Source organism: Saimiri boliviensis, chromosome 5 (assembly GCF_048565385.1).
Source record: "Saimiri boliviensis isolate mSaiBol1 chromosome 5, mSaiBol1.pri, whole genome shotgun sequence".
Taxonomy (NCBI): Eukaryota; Metazoa; Chordata; class Mammalia; order Primates; family Cebidae; genus Saimiri; species Saimiri boliviensis.
In genome coordinates, this window is record NC_133453.1 from 49163190 (window position 1) to 49181727 (window position 18538).

Consider the following 18538-nt stretch of genomic DNA (forward strand, 5'->3'; position numbering starts at 1 on the left):
CATTGCACTCCAGCTTTGGTGTCACAGTGAAGCTCCATCTCAAACAAAACAAAACAAAACCCCTCCACCCAACACACAAAAAAACAAGTTTTCCTTGTGATTTTGACCCAGATTGACGCGTGGTGACATTTTGGGAAACACTGCTGTACAGTGGGTCACCTGGGCTGTAGTGGCACCATCTGTAGTGTGGTGAAGTTATTACTGCTCTTCCCAATGGGGAATGTGAAGAGCTTTCACCTTGGTACATAAGGAGGCTTTCTGGCTGAAGTGCAGCCAATCTTTCCCAACACGTCAAGTCACAACCCATGCAGAATGTGTTCCATGACCAAAGATTATTGAATACTTCAGTGACAAGACTGATTGAACAATCTGCAAATAGAGTATTTGGAAACATCTAACAAGTAGACCTGGGATATTTCTACTCTTCATCCTGGTCTTCCATCCTGAAGTTCCATCTGGGAGGAACCCAATGATAATGAGTAGGAGACCAGGTAAATCCACTACAGTACATCCATACAACAGACGAATGGGCAGCTCTTCGTGATATTCTGCTAGGTGAAAACGGCAAGATAAGGAACAATGGCTATAATATACTATATTAGCTTTTGTCTACTAAAGCGGAAGAACATAAGAATCTATTCTGATTTTCTCTTCAAACATGCACAAAGTAATACAAGAGCAACTAACAACAATGGATAACGTTTTGGGGAGGGTGGGAACTAAGCAGAGGTGTGGCTGACAGGATAGAGAATTTGTAATGTGTATCTTTTAACATTTATTTGTATGCTGAACAATGTGAATATATTACATATTGCTCAATTTCTACTCACCAGTATGAGGAACTATCAATCTACCATTTTAGGCACATGGCAAGAAGAATCTAAGTACATGCTCTACCCACACCAATAAACACAAAGACTTCTGAGAATTTCTTTATGTGAGCAATTTTAAAAAATACAAAAGTCAAGAGAAAATCCCCAGAAAATATTTCAATTAATGTTTCTGGTTTATAAAAGTTAAGTGAGATTCAGTTACACAGAGAACATATAATGTTTGGATTGTAAAACCCTCCTGCAAGACGATACATTGACACACAACTTATGAAAATAGCTTGAGATACAAAAATACAGTTGTGATCCAGCAAATGGCACCAAATTAGAACAATTTTATTATTTAACATAATACCAATGTATATACATTATCCTCCCAAATAAGAAACAATTTGATTCCAAAGTTTAAAATGTAGTTTCCATAATGAACCCCTGTAAATTTAAAGAAAAAGAAAGCCCTGCAAATTACACAAATTTAATTTTAATCCATGACTAAAATAGGCACCCTGTACCAATCACCTTTCTCATACAAAAATGTATATTATAAATAAAACTTTCAGAAAAGATATTGGATGTTTTATTGCACATCACACAGAATGGTTACTGCTATCTGAATGGCTTTTAGCCCTTTACTTTGTTAGGTGTTTAAAATACCTCCTCCAATTTGGATGAAAACAATATTCTGGAGATATTATCAGATCAAGGATCATATATGATATTTACCAGAAACAGGAACATATAATCTTATTGGACTGCTTCTGTCACTTTTTCTAAAATAAGAATGACTTCTATTTTCTACTGTTAAAAAGTAATTACTAGAGGTTTAAACAAACTAAAAGTCCTGTTCAAATGTCAGTTTTCTTTTTTTCAAGCAGAAACCACATGTAGAGGGATTTAACCCGGTCATTCATTTCTACGCCCTCTTAGGACCAGCCCTTCTTGAAGCATATATGTTAAAGATCATACTACAGGGTTCCTAATAACGCTGTCCATCATTGATAATTATTGTTTTGGTCTCAACATTTCCAAACCTTCTTAGATGCCATTAAACCAGCACAAACCAGCCAGAATGCAATGGCCTCAAAAACAAAAAGGTTCCTAATAAGTTTTCTTACCATCTAGCACAGTGCCTAGCATAGAGTAGGCATGGAATAAATATTTGATGAATGAATGCAGTATCTTTTAAGACCATTTCTTATATGAATTAATGATTTATGAGTAATATGCTGATTTAGGGTACACAGATCTAACATGACTAAACGAAAAACACATCAGACATGAAAATAGACACTGTTAGTTTCTACAATCCTGCTCCAGGACAGAACACGTATTTGAAAGGTTAAAACTATTCCAATAATAAAAATTGATTAGTCAAATATTTTTATTTTGCCAAAGAACTCTAAAAGCCTTTGGCGATTCCCAAACATACAATGAACCCCGAAAAACACAAAACCAAATTGCACTATTACAAACAAGTCCATGAAAGCAGAAAGGAGGCGCCAGTTAAGGGACAGCAACTTCAAGGAGACGGTTGTTTTTTCGTTTACATGTTGGGACACTCCCATTTTTCTGGTTTCCCTGAATAAATTTCACACATACTTTGTCCTGTCTGAACTGTACCAGGAATCTAGGAGACAAGAATAAAACCAATTAAAGTATACACAAAACAGTTCATGGTAACAGTAACACTTGCTTTTGTATTTTAATGCGTACTGATCTTGACGAGTACAGGCTGTGCATCCCTAACCCAATCTGAAAATCCGAAATGCTCCAGACTCTGAAATTTTTAAAGCACTGACATGATGCTCGAAGGAAATGCTTGCTGGAACATTTCAGATTTTACATGTTCAGATTAAGACCTGAAACATTAAGTATAATGCAAATACAGTCATGTGCTACCTAACAACGCTTCAGTGAACAACGAATCACATATATGATGGTGGTCTCACAAGAGCAAAAAAAATTCTATGGCTTAGTGACATCATAGCTCTCCTAATGTAGGGCAATACACTACTCACGTTTGTGGTGACTGTAAAATACCTAATTTCACTGTCAGTCATATCGATGGGGGTCCCATAAGATTATGATGGAGCTGGCCTATACAGTGGTAACATTTTTTTGTCTTTTATACTATATTTTTACTGTACTTTTTCCATGTTTAGACAAATATCTACCAATATGTCACAACTGTCTACAGTATTCAGTACGGTAACACGCTATGAGCAGTTGGCTATATTATAATACACAGCCTAGGTGTGCAGTAGGCTATACCATCTACTTTTGTGTAAGTACACTCTATGACATTTGCACGACAAAATCAGCTAGTGACACATTTCTTAGTACATATCCCTGTGTTAAATGACACACGACTGTATTCCAAAACCAGAAATTGAAAACACTTCTTGTCCCAAGCATGTCGAAGAAGGCAAACTCCAACTGTATCACTTCTTCCCCTTAGCACTTCTTACACAGAATTGTGTCAATGCAATTTACCTCCAGTAGTCCTCATGTAGCCCTAAGAAAACTAAAGTTCATTAACTCGTCATATTCTAGTGAGGCAGAAAGGCCAAGAATTATCTCCGTGTTTCACATGGAAAGACAAACATGTTCTTCCATTTTTCCATGGCAAAAAATATGGGAGGGGCCTCCTATTAAATTATCAACACATTAAGAAAAATGAAATAAAGAATTTCACAAAAGGAAGGGATCTGGCAACCCTCTAGTCTACGGCTTCGAAACACTGGTTACTCATCTATGTCCTACATCATTTTTGTCAAATCTGTATAGTATGTCAATAGTTATTGCTAGCTTAAATGTATTTCAAAATAATAGTGACCTACAGATAAAATCAGGTGTTTGATCTACCACATGTATCTTTAATATCCATTCAAATATTTATATAAAAATTATAAACATTTGGGGCGAGAGACACACAAAAAAATTATAAACATTTAAATAATCCATTAGTGTATAGAAATTTAAAAAATCCATTAGTGTATTTTCCCCTTAGTGTATGATGTGGACCACTGTGGGGTAAGACGTGGCTTTAGGTGTACAAGTGAGCATCCACAGATTGTTCTTCACACTTTCCCTGTGCTGGGGCTGCAAGGGACCCCCAGCCGTGAATGATGAGATCCCTGACCTGAGGACGGCATCACTGGGGGACATGAAGGGTGCATCGCTGGGCCAGAAAACAGATCTTTCCATTTCAAAACCAGTGATCTCTTCTCTCTACCATCATAATTAGCATAACAATATGACATTTTCCATATTTTCAAGGATGGTTTTCTCAGTCAATGGCACATTATTAAAGGGAGTCCACCTAACAACCACTGACCACTTACTGACATTCACTAGTGATGTGAGTGATGTGAGGATCCATAGCTCTGCTCTGTTATACAACAGTTTCAGAGTCAAGGTCTAAAGAGGCCACATTTTGCAAACATTATCTGCTAGAGTGAACGTGGCACATGTGTTTCTAATTGTTGTTTTATAAGGATAGTGCTTCTGATCTTTTAAATGGGTTCTTTCTTTTCAACCTGAAAGCAACAAAGGAGGGACAGCTATAGTTCCAGATTCAACTATCTGAGAGATGTCTCTGGCATATACACTTACACCTATGTGTCTCGAAAAAAATCTTTCAGGTTTATTGAAAATTAACATATTTAAAAAATCAAACACTTTTACATTTTTGTTTTCAAAGACAGCTGTGACCGGGCACAGTGGCTCACACCTGTCTATAATTCAACACTTTGGGAGGCCGAGGCAAACAGGTAACTTGAAGCCAAGAGTTTGAGACCAGCCTGGCCAACATGGCAAAACCATGTCTCTACCAAAATACAAAAATAAGCCAGGCATGGTGTCCCATGCCTGTAACTCCAGCTACTTGGGAGCTGAGGCAGGAGAATAGTTTGCAGTGAGGAGGTTGCCGTGAGCCGGGATCACACCACTGTACTCCAACCTGGGCGACAGAGGGAGACTCTGTCCCAAAATAAATTAAAAAGACCACTGGTAAGTGTAATAAATGTATAGGAACTTCCTTCCCCAATAACCTTGGCATATATTAACTGTCTCCATGTTTATAATTGATGATCAAGATTCACACTAGAGGCCAGGCATGGTAGCTCATGCCTGTAATCCCGGCACCTTGGGAAGCTGAGGCGGGCGGATGACCTGAGGTCAGGAGTTTGAGACCAGCCTGGCCAACATGGTGAAAACCTGTCTCTACTAAAAACAGAAAAATTAGCAGGGCTTGGTGGCATATGCCTGTAACCTCAGCTATTCGGGGGACTGAGGCAGGAGAATCCCTTGAACCTGGGAGGTGGAGGTTGCACTGAGCCAAGATCTTGCCACTGCACTCCAGCCTAGGTGAAAGAGTAAGACTCCTTCTCAAAAGAAAAAAAAAAATTCACACTAGAAATAACGATAGATATTATATATTGAGGATTTGCTACATACCACACTATTCTTGGTCATTTACTATGTTATTAGATCAGGCTTTAAGACAATCCTAAGAGGTAAGCACCATTATTTATCTTCACTTCATAGAAAAGAGAAAATCATCCCCAACAAACAATAACATGGAATGTATTGTTTCATGGTATTCATACCAGTTAGAATTTCAAGGTAAAAAGAACATAGATTAATTATTTGGATTTCAATTATTCAGAAAACAAACTGTATGACTTAAATGATACATGTGTCCATGTGTGTATCTATTGTATGCATGTGTGTATTTACACATGTATATATATGTACACATATATTAAAAGTGTTTAATGAAACATTCACTTTAGTTTTAACTCTATTTGGGAACTTAATTTTAGAAATATAGTCATCTATCATCTAACAAAAGGGATACATTCTGAGAAATGTATCACTAGGTGATTTTGTCATTGTGCAAATATGAAACAGTGAGTGTATTTATCCAAACCTAGATGGTACAGCACGTTATTGGACTGAATACTGTAGGTAACTGCAACACGATGGTATTTGTATATCTAAACTTATGTAAACATAAAGGTACAGTAAGGATATAGTACAAAAGATCAAAATAGAACACTTGTCTAGTGCCCTTCCCATGAATGGGGCTTGCAGGCCTCGAAGTAGCTCTGGGTGAATGAGTGAGTGAGTGAGTGGTTAGTGACTGTGAAGGCCTAGGACATTACTTTATATCACATTTTAAGTATTTTTTTTATCTTCAATAATAAATTAACCTTAGCTTACTATAACTTTTTGCTTTATAAACTTTACAATTTTAAAAACATTTTTGACCCTTTTGTTTTATTTTTGAGATCAGGTCCCAGGCTGGAGTTCACTGGAGCAATCAGGGCTCAGAGCAGTCTTGACCTTCCCGGGCTCAGATGATTCTTCCACCTCAGCTTCCTGAGAAGCTGGGACTACAGATGCATGCCACCATGCTGACTTTTTAAATTTTTTGTTGAGAAGGGGTTTCACCATGTTGCCCAGGCAGGTCTCAAACTCCTAAGCTCAAGCAATCCACCAGCCTTGGCCTCCCAAAGTGCTGAGATTACAGGCATGAGCCTCCGGGTCCAGCTGTTTTTGGCTCTTTTGTAATAACACTTAGCTTAAAACACAACACACTGTACAGCTGTACAAAAATATTTTCTGTCTTTATCTGTGTTCTATAAACTTTTTTCTATTTATAAAATTTTAGTTTTTTAATTTTTACTTTTAAAACTTTTTGTTAAAAACTAAGAAACACACCCGTTAGCCTAGGTCTACACAGGGTCAGGATCATCAGTGTCCCTGTCTTCTATCTCCATGTCTTGTCCCACTGGAAGGTCTACAGGGGTAGTAAAACGCATGGAGCTAGCATCTCCTAAGATAACAATGCCCTCTGAAATACCCCCTGAAAGACCTGCCCGAGGCTGTTTTACAATTAACTTTTTCAATATGTAGGAATATACTCTAAAACGAAGATTCAATAGTATAGTAAATACATAAACCAGTAACATTATTTATTATCATTTTCAAGTGTTACATACTATACATAATTGTATGTGCTTTGACTTTTACACAACTGGCAGTGAAATAGGTTTGTTTACACCAGCAGCACCACAAACATGTGAGTAGTGCCTTGTACAACATTACAACAGCTGTGACATTACTAGAGATAAGAATTTTTCAGCCCCACTACAATCTTAGGGGACCACCATCATTTGGCAATCCATCGCTGACCAAAATGTCATTGTGCGGTGCATGACTGTACTATCATCTTGCAGGTTAACCTTAAAATGCAATCTATGTACCCATTGAACAGCTTGGAAGTTTAAGGACAAGAAATTTTAAGGCAGTTGAATTTCTCAATGACTTCAATTCTCACTTCTATCTGTGCAAGTTTAAATTCCACTAGAGATGCTGGGCGCGGTGGCTCACACTGTAATTTCAGCACTTTGGAAGGCCGAGGCAGGCAGATCACCTGAGGTCAGGAGTTTGAGGCCAGCCTGACCAACACGGAGAAACCCCATCTCTACAAAAAATACAAAATTAGCTGGGTGTGGTGGCACATGCCTATAATCCCAGTTACTTGGGAGCTTGAGGTAGGATAATCACTTGAACCCGGGAGGCGGGGGTTGTGGTGAGCAGAGATCGCGCCATTGCACTCCAGCAGCCTGGGCAACAAGATCGAAACTCTGCCTCAAAAAAAAAAAAAAAAACCCACTAAAAAGTAAACAAGACTTTGACCCTCTTTCCATAAACTGACATCCACTTATCCATGATTTCAGAATATGGGTTTGTTAGAGTACTTCTACTTCTGAGAAAGATAAAACAAGGAAGGGTTTAGTCACTAAACTTCATGTGTTTTCAACACTGGTTCTATAGAGCTGGTGAAGTCACTTAGGGCTGATGCACAAAGGAACAGGCACCCCTGCCTATGACTTTGAAAATTTTTGTTTAAATTTAAAATGCTCCCAAAGGAGATTCATGATCCTTACCTACAAACTTCCTCTCCAGGCTTCCTGTGCCAGCTGGGGAAGGGACCCACAGGTGCTGCACAGAGTCCTATGAACTGTTTTATCTATTTTATGAGACCAATCAATAACTAGGCACTGGAGAAGGAAAGGCATTATAATGCTGCCCAACGTTTGTTTTCTTCACATGGCCACACTGTAAATCTTCGCTTGGACAACTATGTTTACTGAATGCTTATGGCATCCAGAATATCACATGGCCTCTGTGACAGGGCAGGGCCCATGCTGCCTAGAAGTGAACTGTCCCCCTTTACCGGATGGCACACCCTCCGAACACAAGCTGTGAGAGCTGCTGAGGGGTTCAGTGGTTGACTATGTTCAGGAAACGCAGCATATGCTACCCCCCTAAAGCTCCTCAGGAGAATCACAAGATTTCAGGGGCTCTGAGAAGTAATGTGGTGAAGAAAGAGTTAACATTTCCATCAGAGAACAATTTTTTCACAGTACATCGTTATTAGTGTCCTGTATGAGTAATGTTCTTAGAATCCCGGTGTGGGAAATGCTTAAAAGTAGTAATCGCTTGTGGTCTGGATGTTGGTGTGATTTCCTTTCTGTGTATGTGTTCATTCACGTAGTGGGACAACTGTGAGCCTGCTTCATCTGTGCACTGAGGAGCTTCTGCTGTCTGGAATATGTACGATTTTCCCATGATGAGTGAGAATTAGCAGCCCCACCAAAGCCCATTCTCCCAGATTATGAAAAACTTCAACTATTATGAAGGAATTTTAAAGCTCTAATAGGCCTTAACATGTTAAATCCTTAACTGAAACACAACCATTAACTTTTTTCCTAATATTTTTTGTTTTATGAGAAAGGTCTCATTAACAAGAAAAGTTACTTAGTCCAAACAGCAATTTCCAATACAGAGTATGCAGGAAGCCCAACTTCCCATCCAAATCTAAACATTGTGAGTGTTCAATGAGAACTTAAGATAAGACCACAGCACTGCAAAATCCTAATACATCAAAGAAGGGGCAGAAATTGGTGTAAATTGATTTTAGAAAGACTTTTAGGAAGGGTTTGAAACAGAATATACTAGAAAGCTCTTTTTTTCTTTTTCTTTTTTTTTTTTTGAGACAGAGTCTCCCTCTGTTGCCAGGTACCAGGCTAGAGTGCAGTGGCAATCTAGGCTCACTGCAACTCTGCCTCCCGGGTTCAAGCAATTCTCCTGCCTCAGCCTCCTGAGTAGCTGGGACTACAGGCATGTGCCACCACGCCCAGCTGGTGGCAAAAAATACAAAAATTTTTGTATTTTTAGGAGAGACGGGGTTTCACCATGTTGGCCAGGATGGTCTCGATCTCTTGACCTCATGATCCACCTGCCTCGGCCTTCCAGAGTGCTGGGAGTACAGGCGTGAGCCACCGCGCCTGGACCTAGAAAGTTCTTAATTAGAAAAGAATGTAACTTCCTGAGCAATCTAGACATGCAAAAAAGTATACAACCAGGTAAACGATCTATTGAAAGGTAATCAATTACGTATAATCAGGATAGTAACTCAGATTTGTCCAAAAAACTTACATAGATAGATTCAATAAATGGGGGGATGCCCCAACCAGTGTGCAAATCGCTAACTTCTATAATCAGAACCCTAATGGGAAACTGAAGAAGCAAATTTCAAATTTATACCAGTCTCAGACGTCACCACATCAAAGAGGCATCCCTGATCTTCTATCAAAAATACTCTCTGATTCTTAACCCTTTTTCCCTCCAAAAACTTTTGTCATTAGCCAAAATCTTATCAGCTATTTCACCATTTTGTTTGTATGTACTGGTCTCTTCCACTAGGATGTTAGGTACATGAGGTCAGAGACTTGATCAGTGTCATTCGCTGCCCATTTATCACGTGGACAACTACTAGACACATACCTGGTACTGAATACGCAGTTGTATTAATGAATGAGATCAGAGAGTTGAGCTAAAAGACGAAAGCTGAAAGAGAAAAAGTATATTCAAATAATACATGAACGTACTCATCGGAAATCTCAATATTGAGCTTCTGTTTGGTTTGGCTGAGAGTTGTGCGATAGAGCTTGGTGGCCATTTCGATCAGGTGGTCACTGCTGAAGAGAAAATCTCCTTTACTAGCTGCTTCTGAGCCCTGCAAGGACAAACCAAGAGTCGGTCATAATTAAAGCTACCTTAGGAGGTCAATGTTTACAGGCTTGGCTAAAAATGTATTTATGGTCTCTTTAAAAAAACTTCAGATCCTGGAATCCATTCTCCCAGGGTAAACAATAATGACAAAAGCAGTGTTTCTTCCAACTTGCTCAGAGCACTTTAGCAAGGTTACCTCAACCCCTCCTACTCAAAGTCCCTGCGGACTGAGCAGAGGAACCATCTGCATCACTTACTGGTTGCTAGAAAAGCAGAATCTCAGGCCCTACCACAGCCCCAGTGAATATGAAACCATAACAACCTCTGGATATGAGTTTACACATTCAGGTTTGAGGAGCACGGACCTAACCTGCAATTCATCTGAAGAACCTGATTAAAAAACTTGTCCGTGATTTGGTTAAAGCCCTAACGACAACACTTCCCACAAATATCCTAGGGCAGTGAGTGGCTCTCAGCCTTAGCTGTGCAGGGGAATCATCTCGGTTTATTTAAAAAAAACTATAGCGCTTATGCCCCCTTCTGAGAAATTCTAATTTGATTACACAGGTGTATGCCCTGGGCACCAGCATTTTTAAAGTTCCCAAGCTGTTCAAATGTGTCACTGAGGTTGAGAATCACTGTCCTAGTATTTGATATGCCCCCTTTAAAAGATACCCAAAATAGAGTAAACAGGCTAAGGGAAGCTTTGGGGATTTTTCTAAGTTTAGGGTGGGCCAGAAAGTAACATTATCAGCTAGACACATGTCCCTACATATAAGTATTTGCTAGCTTTTGTTTATTTAGTGACTATGTGTTATGTGACAGGCCCTGTCCCTCCAGTCTCATTTAATCCTTACAACAATACAATGAAGTAGGCACTCTTACTATCCCCATTTTAAAAATGAGAAAAAATAGGTAGGCACACACATTTTAAATGCCTTGGCCAAAATCATCATAAAGGGAGTGAGACCAATTCCAGAACCTACAGGTAACCACTGCAATTCAAGCCAGGTGTCCTGGTTAAGCTAAAGGCACAGAACATTAAACATTATTTAGGTTAAAATTAACTGTCAGTTATTTTATTTTAGTTGTATCCTTTAATATAAACCCTCAGATTAGAGATGAACATTAAGACATTTACTAAGTTGATACACAGAAAAAACAGGAGAAAACAAAATTTAAAACATCTTGATATTTCTATATATTAGTTTCAAAAAGTAAAGTAAACTTGTCAATAAAAGTGATTAACTTTATTCAATTACTGAAAAACTGAGCCTGAGATTTGAGGTAGGGGTGAATATCCAAAATTTGCAAATTAGCAAGGCAGATATGTAAACTGCCATAGAATTAGTCGGACGCAGAAATTTTTAAATCAATGGCTGAGAGATTAAGCGCAGAAATCTTTGTTACATCATTAACTGAACCTTTACCTCTTTGAGGTGGACGGCAAAGAAGCCATCATTTTGAGAGCTCATTGAAACCTTGGTCACATCCACCAAGGGAACCTCTGACTTGATTTGTCCAGACTTTTGGTCAGCAAGAAGGAGATTATTATTTGTTAAGAGGAAAATCCGAGATGTACTCTAAAACAAAATAAAAGATCATATAAACCAATGATCAAAAATACTCAAAAATGGCCCAGGAGTTTAAGGCATTATTTGCAAAAATGCATGTATTATTCTAATATCCTTCAACAAACATGCCTACGTAAACCAAGAATATAGTAAAGAACATCAATAATATGTTTTATTTCATAAAAATTTCAGAGAACAAGCGAAATTCCACCTAAGCTTAAAAGTAAGGGGAAATAATCCCCTTCACAGTTAACTCTACTGAGAACATGAAATGCAAATTTTTACATTCAGAAAACAGGATGACTAACCCAACTAACAGCTACTTTTTTTTTTTTCTTTTTTCTTTTTTTATTTATTGCATTTTAGGTTTTGGGGTACATGTGAAGAACATGCAAGATTGTTGCATAGGTACACACATGGCAGTGTGGTTTGCTGCCTTCCTTCCCTTCACCTGTATCTGTCATTTCTCCCCATGCTATCTCTTCCCACCTCCCTTTTTATCAGTCTTCAGGGTTAGCATTTTTACCTTCCCATTAGCACGGTTAATTTTGTTCACGACTTCAGCAATGATGATCTTTTCTTCAATGGCATCTTTGAGTTTCTTATATTTGGGGTTCTTGTTGATTTCCAGGTAAGCCCCTTGGAATGGCTGCCCAACACTAAAGGAAAAGAAATTCCTGCACATTACAAATAGCTTCAAATGAAAGTACTACCAAAAAAAAAAAAAAAAAAAAAAAGGAAATAGGTCAGTTGATTGTAAGGAGTAGCTAAGAACTTCATAAAAAGTGATTTCAATTTATTTTATATATTACACTTGCACCTGTCCTAAATATAAGTTGGAATGAAACCTTAAACCTATTTCAAACAGATTTTTGAGGTGATTATGGCATTTGGTGGGCAGGACTTTGATAATAATCTTATTACATGGAACAATGAAGATAGAAATTACTCATAAGAACAGCTAAGGCTCAAATACATGGCCTCGTGCAAAGGAAAAGGCAATTTCTTCTCATCTGTTAATATAAAGTTAACAGCTTCTCACAAAGAATTTACTAACGCCTTGGAACAATATGTGGCAATGAAAAAGGAGCTGAAATCATTACCATCACCTGCTCTAAGGAAAAATTTCGTTTCTCACAGGGAATAAGAAAATCAATAGGCCTTTTGGGAAAGAACAGATCCAGAGCAATCACTTTAGAAGAAAACTACAGAACACTTAATATTAACATGTAACTTTGGTTCTAAGTAGGCAATACAGATGGTCCTTAACTTGGTTCAACTTACGGTTTTTCAACTTTACAATGGTGCTCATAAAACCATTCTTTTTATCACTTTCAGCACAGTGGTCAATAAACTACATGAGATATCCAGCACTTTACTATAAAACAGTCTTTGTGTTAGATGATTTTGCCCAACTGTAGGCTAATGTAAGTGTGCTCAGCATTTTAAGGTAGGCTAGACTAAGTTGTGGCATTCAGTAGGTTAGGTGTATTAAATGTATTTTCAACTTATGATGAGTTATCTGCATGTAACTGTATCATCAGTTAAGCAGTTAAGCAGCATCTGTATCTGAATGGAGAATCAAGCCTCTTCTCCTATAATATGCCTGTAAACGGACAGAAGTAAGCAAAGCAAAGCAAAGCAAACGTTCAGAATCAGAGCAATTTTTTTTTACAAACAAATTTTTGTAAGAGGTTAACTGTGCACTTATCACTAAGATGTCAATTTCCCTGAAGACTTGTGGGGGAACTCTTTTAGGACAGCTTCATCAAAGGCACCAAGGAAAAACTGCTGCTTCAAGGGATCGACAAGCTTCCTTTTGAGCTACAAAGTTCTGGCAATTTGCAAATACAACTTTAAATGCTTATGTTGTGGGTGGAGGATCAGGGAAGAAAAATCCACGTAGGTGGTCAGCGTTTCACAGCTCTCAGGAAATAAAAGGCCAACTCCCGTAAGAGCTGCCACTTCCCAGGGTGGTGGGAAGCTAAATTATTCCACCTCTCTCACTGCTGTGGGGTGAGATAGTGTGCCACTGTCCCTGAAAACTGGTAAGACTACCCAACAAGGACTTAGCTTGAAGTTAACTTTTTTGGTTCCTATTCAAATGTGTTTTAAATTATAAGATGCATCTTCCAGCCTGCAGTTTCTGAAGAGTCATCCACAGGGAATGTTCATTAAGAAGGCTACTCTCTAATTTAGAAATGTGTTTTAAAAAAGCTGAATAAAATTAGTTGCTGAAGCAAGCATCTAGACAAATTCTCCTGTCTGAATATGCTTTATATAACAGGCACTTTGGATAACTTTGGATTTAGACACTGTGTTTGACTTAAGAGAGTATATGTCATCTCAACTAGCCACATCAGCCAACCAAGGAAGTCGTACAATTTAAAATATTTAAACCCAGTGAGTCTGGCAATGTATATTCATTTAATCCTTTAAAAGAAAGATATTTCAAATGCATATAAAGTCATAGAGAATATAAACATCACTTATGTGATAAATGTGAATATACCCATCATATAATACATTCTTTCTAGGCCATTCTTTGGGAGAAGCTTAAAGTTGTTATAGATTTGGCTTGAAATTGTACAATCTACTTTTTTATAAACACCAGATGAAAATGGGATAAGATTGCTGGGGGGAAATGATTAACGTGGGAGATGTCAGGCTATTCGGATAAATAGTTTTTACCAAGGACTTCACTTGCTAAACTTGGAATCAGTGTTCCTTCTTCTTCTGAGTCCGTGGTGTCTACAATAAAGGAGCTGAACTTGCAGTACAGGCCACGGAAGTTGTGTCCGTTGAGTTAGTAGCCCAAGGGCACCACGGACCAGTGCTCAAGCTACACTCAAAAAGCACTACCCTGGCTCGCGCTCTCATTTACCTTAGAAATCAGTTTCTGACCTTGTTCGTTATGGTAGTGATGGTGATTAAAGTACACTGCCAACAGAAATTTGGCCAGCCTTTGAAAACTATGGAAAAGGAACAGGAATTTACAATGCAAGCTTATCTTAACAGCCTATATACTTTTTATGTTAAATGACTTCTACTTATTTAGTAACGTGTTTGAGCTAATGCTAACGGAGTGAAACCAACAACTGTAACTTCGTTTCATTAAACGGCACCACAGAAGCCATGGCGCAAATGTGTTTATATCAAGCTGATTATCAAATGATTCACAGAATTAAAAATCGCTCATCTACGAATGAAATCAAACATTACTTGAAAAGGCATACAAATATACTTGAGAAATGCTTAAAATCCTGAATTTTAAGGGTAAAGTAAAGCCATAATACCTAGATGGGTATAAAGCCTTCTTGTCTTTGAAGAGTTCACTGGCTTCTAGTTTCTCTTCATAAATAAGTTTCTGCTGGTCTGTAAACTGGTCTCTGTATTTTTTACACTATGAGATATGAGAAGAAAGAAACAAAACATCATTTATATAAATAAATCATTACTCATTCTTAAACATGCTAAGACAATTTAACAGCAACAAGAGTAAGGGAGAAAGTACACAGAACATTCACTAAAAAGGCCAAAAACAGTTTCCCTTGTGGGTTTTAAAAAGTCTGTCTTGGAAAATGTCAGAAAGACTATTATATGTATTGCAGAACCCGGGACGCTTCTTCAAAACACACCAGGGCCTAGTGGGCATAGGCCCTGCAAGTAATATTTCCTCCTACTCTGTCAGTCCTTGGAAATCCTCTAGTCCTGAGGTTGTCACTCTTCTAGAGAGACAGTACAAATACTCTGCATCACAGTCTACTAAGCACATTTCCACACACACAGAAAATTGACACAGAAGCGTCACAAAACAATACTCGATCCTTTCTGTTATACTCTGCTATTTTCTATTCTATTGTCTTTCACTGAAAAACGCTGTTAGAAATCTACTAAATTGATTTCATGACCCACAAATATGCTATGACCTACAGTTTGAAAACCACTGCTCCAAATCCCCCCACTACCATTTTATAATAGAGACAAGGGACCTGAGATATCCCCTTTCACTCTGACTCTGAGGCTGCAATGAAAGGAGATGATGGCCAGGGAGCAGCCGGTTTTTAAGATGCGCATCCTAGAAATTCAGTTACAGGTGGGGTCAACTGCTACTGAAATAATGGCATGAAGAAATGTTAGCACTGCTGCTGACCCTTTCAATAGAAAGGCTCCCTTTAGGAATAAACAGCCCTCATCTCCCACCTCCAATCCAATGGAGGGAAAGGTGAGATCTCAGAGCCGGGGGAGGGCAGAGGTCGTGCAGATCCATGGCACTGGGAGCTGCCCGTCATTATTTTTGAAAAGAGTTTCTGGGTTAGACTCAAAAAAAGAGACAAGCAATTAAGAGGCTCATGAATTTCACCAAATTTGCTGGAAAACAAAACTCAGAATCCAGTTCCTTATGTTGTATGGTACCACTCAGCAAGCTAGTCAGCCATAATGTCACTCTATACATATATGATTCTGATAAAGAACAAGCCCGCCCTGTCGAGCAGGAGAGTTTCCTGGAGGATGTATCTACTGAGCATTCATTTACTAAACACAAGCCCTTCCATCTAATGATTTTATTACATCTGGTAACTGCATATATTTGATATTTCACATAACAACTGACTAGGTTATCGAAATAAGCTCAGCATCTATACAAGCACCCCATATGCTCCATGCTGGGCAACATCTAAATTACAAGCCATGTTCTCATATAAAACAAGAAAGCTAAAAATAAAAGGCAATATAAAACAGATTTCCAGCTTCCCTGTAATTTAGATAGAGGATGTGTTACTATGTTTAGGAATGGGGAAAAGCCTTTTTTCCCGAAGTTCATCAAAGTGTGTGTGTTCACATGTATTATCTGATTATGTGTTCTGTACATCTGATAAACTCTTTAATTTGCAGTATTTAATTATGTTGCCTGAAGGTGTTTATGACTTCTCTGTCCCGTAGTGTTCCTTTAGACAAAGAGAGAAACAAATGAACAAAAACCTGAACTACTTGAGAGCGGCTGGAACCTGGAATGGAAAGAAAATGCAGTCCTGTGCTCCCCGTTCCAGCACCGGCCGAGAGGCACTGACGGGGATTGCCTGAGCTGCAGCAGGAGCTCTCATAGCAACTCAATACAGTGCATGGGGGAAAATCACCATAAAGTCCTCAAGTAATCCTCTTGGAGGCAAAGGAAGAACGTGTTACAGTTTTGATTTTATGTAAAACACTCAAAATAAATAAGAAAGTCTCTAAAAGATGTAACATGACATTTTTTACCCTCCACAAGTGGAAAATCCTTTTTAGCTCCTTATGAGTAGGATCCAAGAATAAGTAAGGTCTTGAGGGCCAATTCTTGTCTATTGGAGATAAGGAAGGCATCTTATTTTTCATTTCCAAGAAGTATTTTTGCACCTGTGTTGGGTTTGACAGAAAATACTAGATGAGAAAAATATACCACAAAAGACACTGTTTTATATACATCATGATCAAATAAACCAATAGTGGAATTTATAAAATGTAACTCATCTGGAAAGTCTCTATTCCACTCTTTCTTTATTTTTTTTTTTTTTTGAGACGGAGTTTCGCTCTTGTTACCCAGGCTGGAGTGCCATGGCGTGATCCTGGCTCACCGCAACCTCCGCCTCCTGGGTTCAGGCAATTCTCCTGCCTCAGCCTCCTGAGTAGCTGGGATTACAGGCACGCGCCACCATGCCCAGCTAATTTTTTTATATTTTTAGTAGAGACGGGGTTTCACCATGTTGACCAGGATGGTCTCAATCTCTTGACCTTGTGATCCACCCGCCTCGGCCTCGCAAAGTGCTGGGATTACAGGCGTGAGCCACCGCGCCTGGCCTTATTCCACTCTTTCATACTGGTTGGGGAAATATGACTTCCACCAAATGGTTAGGAGAAAAGAAGAATACTAATGCTAGGAGAAAAGAAGAATACTAATGCTAACACTCAAATTAACAGTAATACCAGCCTGCTCTATAGATATTGTCTAAAATGCAGCCACTAGTCAGTCACACAGGCTATGTATGTTTACATTATAAGTAATTTAAATTAAAAAAAATCTAGTTCTTCAATGACACTAGTTACACTTCACATGGTTAATAACCACATGAGGCTAGTAGCTGGCTACTCTATTGCACCTCAAAGTTATAGGATGTTTCCAACACTGCAGAAAGATCCACTGGACAGGGTTGCTCTAGAGTATGTAATATGTGCCTGGTCCTGCACTTATCGTTACTTTATTTTAATCTTCACAACAACTCTGTGAGGCTAGTGTCACTATTATCCCCATTTTACAGATGAGAAAATAAGGGTCACAGAAGTTAGAATTTGCTCAAGTCAGAAGTCTCTAAGCGGCAGTGGAGGCTGGCTCCAGAGTTTGCAGTCTGCTGAGCACTACAAATAACCTCACTGAAAAATGGAGAACTCCAGAGTCCGTGCCGGTAGAGCTGCACAGCCTGGCTCTCTGTCACCCCCCTCCCCACTCACTTCTTGCTAGCCTTGCCCTGCCACAGCTCATGGCAGTTTCACAGAGTAAGGCCCTGGCTTTCTTGGACCCACTTTCCCCAACAAGTTCTCTCTGTCAAATACGGCAAACACTGTATTGATCGTATACGAACCACTAACAACTCTCTCTGACACAATCTACCTAAATTTTGGGGAAGATGATTTTTAAAAGATTACTCTCAGTGTCACAGCTATGATTTAATCATTATCTTAAAAGTCACTTTTGTCATTTAGGAAAAGGCACATTTTATGGAGTTGGTGATATTAAGTGGGTAATTCCATAATGCTAATTAGCCACAGACATAATGTGTCAACTTACAATTCTCTGAAGTGTAAACTCATAGATTTTCTTTCCAGCATTGGCTCTGAAGAATTTCCTGTATTCTCTACGTACCTTTAAAAAGAAGATGCAGGTTACAGTGGTTAATGTGTGGCTGGTGCAGGCCCATAATGACACACCTCTATTAAAAATGAAAAAGTGTGAAAGAAGCCAATTTGTAAGTGTCCTTTCTGGATTTAGTAAAATAATTGAAGCACATTCAC

General features: G+C 38.7%; 1 protein-coding gene across 10 annotated transcripts in view; it reads right to left on the minus strand.

The window, feature by feature from the left end:
- Nucleotides 1-1144: 1144 nt before the first annotated feature.
- Nucleotides 1145-18538, minus strand: part of MYO1B (myosin IB) — a 188189-nt gene continuing 170795 nt past the window's right edge. For all 10 annotated transcript variants that reach the window (XM_074399339.1, XM_074399345.1, XM_074399342.1 and 7 more), the window contains 7 exons: nt 18315-18389; nt 16754-16888; nt 14791-14897; nt 12021-12153; nt 11351-11503; nt 9797-9924; nt 1145-2457 (listed from right to left, as the gene is read on the minus strand). In XM_074399339.1, the coding sequence (XP_074255440.1) occupies nt 2334-2457; nt 9797-9924; nt 11351-11503; nt 12021-12153; nt 14791-14897; nt 16754-16888; nt 18315-18389 (855 nt within the window). In that variant the 3' untranslated portion in view covers nt 1145-2333. The remainder of the gene's footprint in view (nt 2458-9796; nt 9925-11350; nt 11504-12020; nt 12154-14790; nt 14898-16753; nt 16889-18314; nt 18390-18538) is intronic.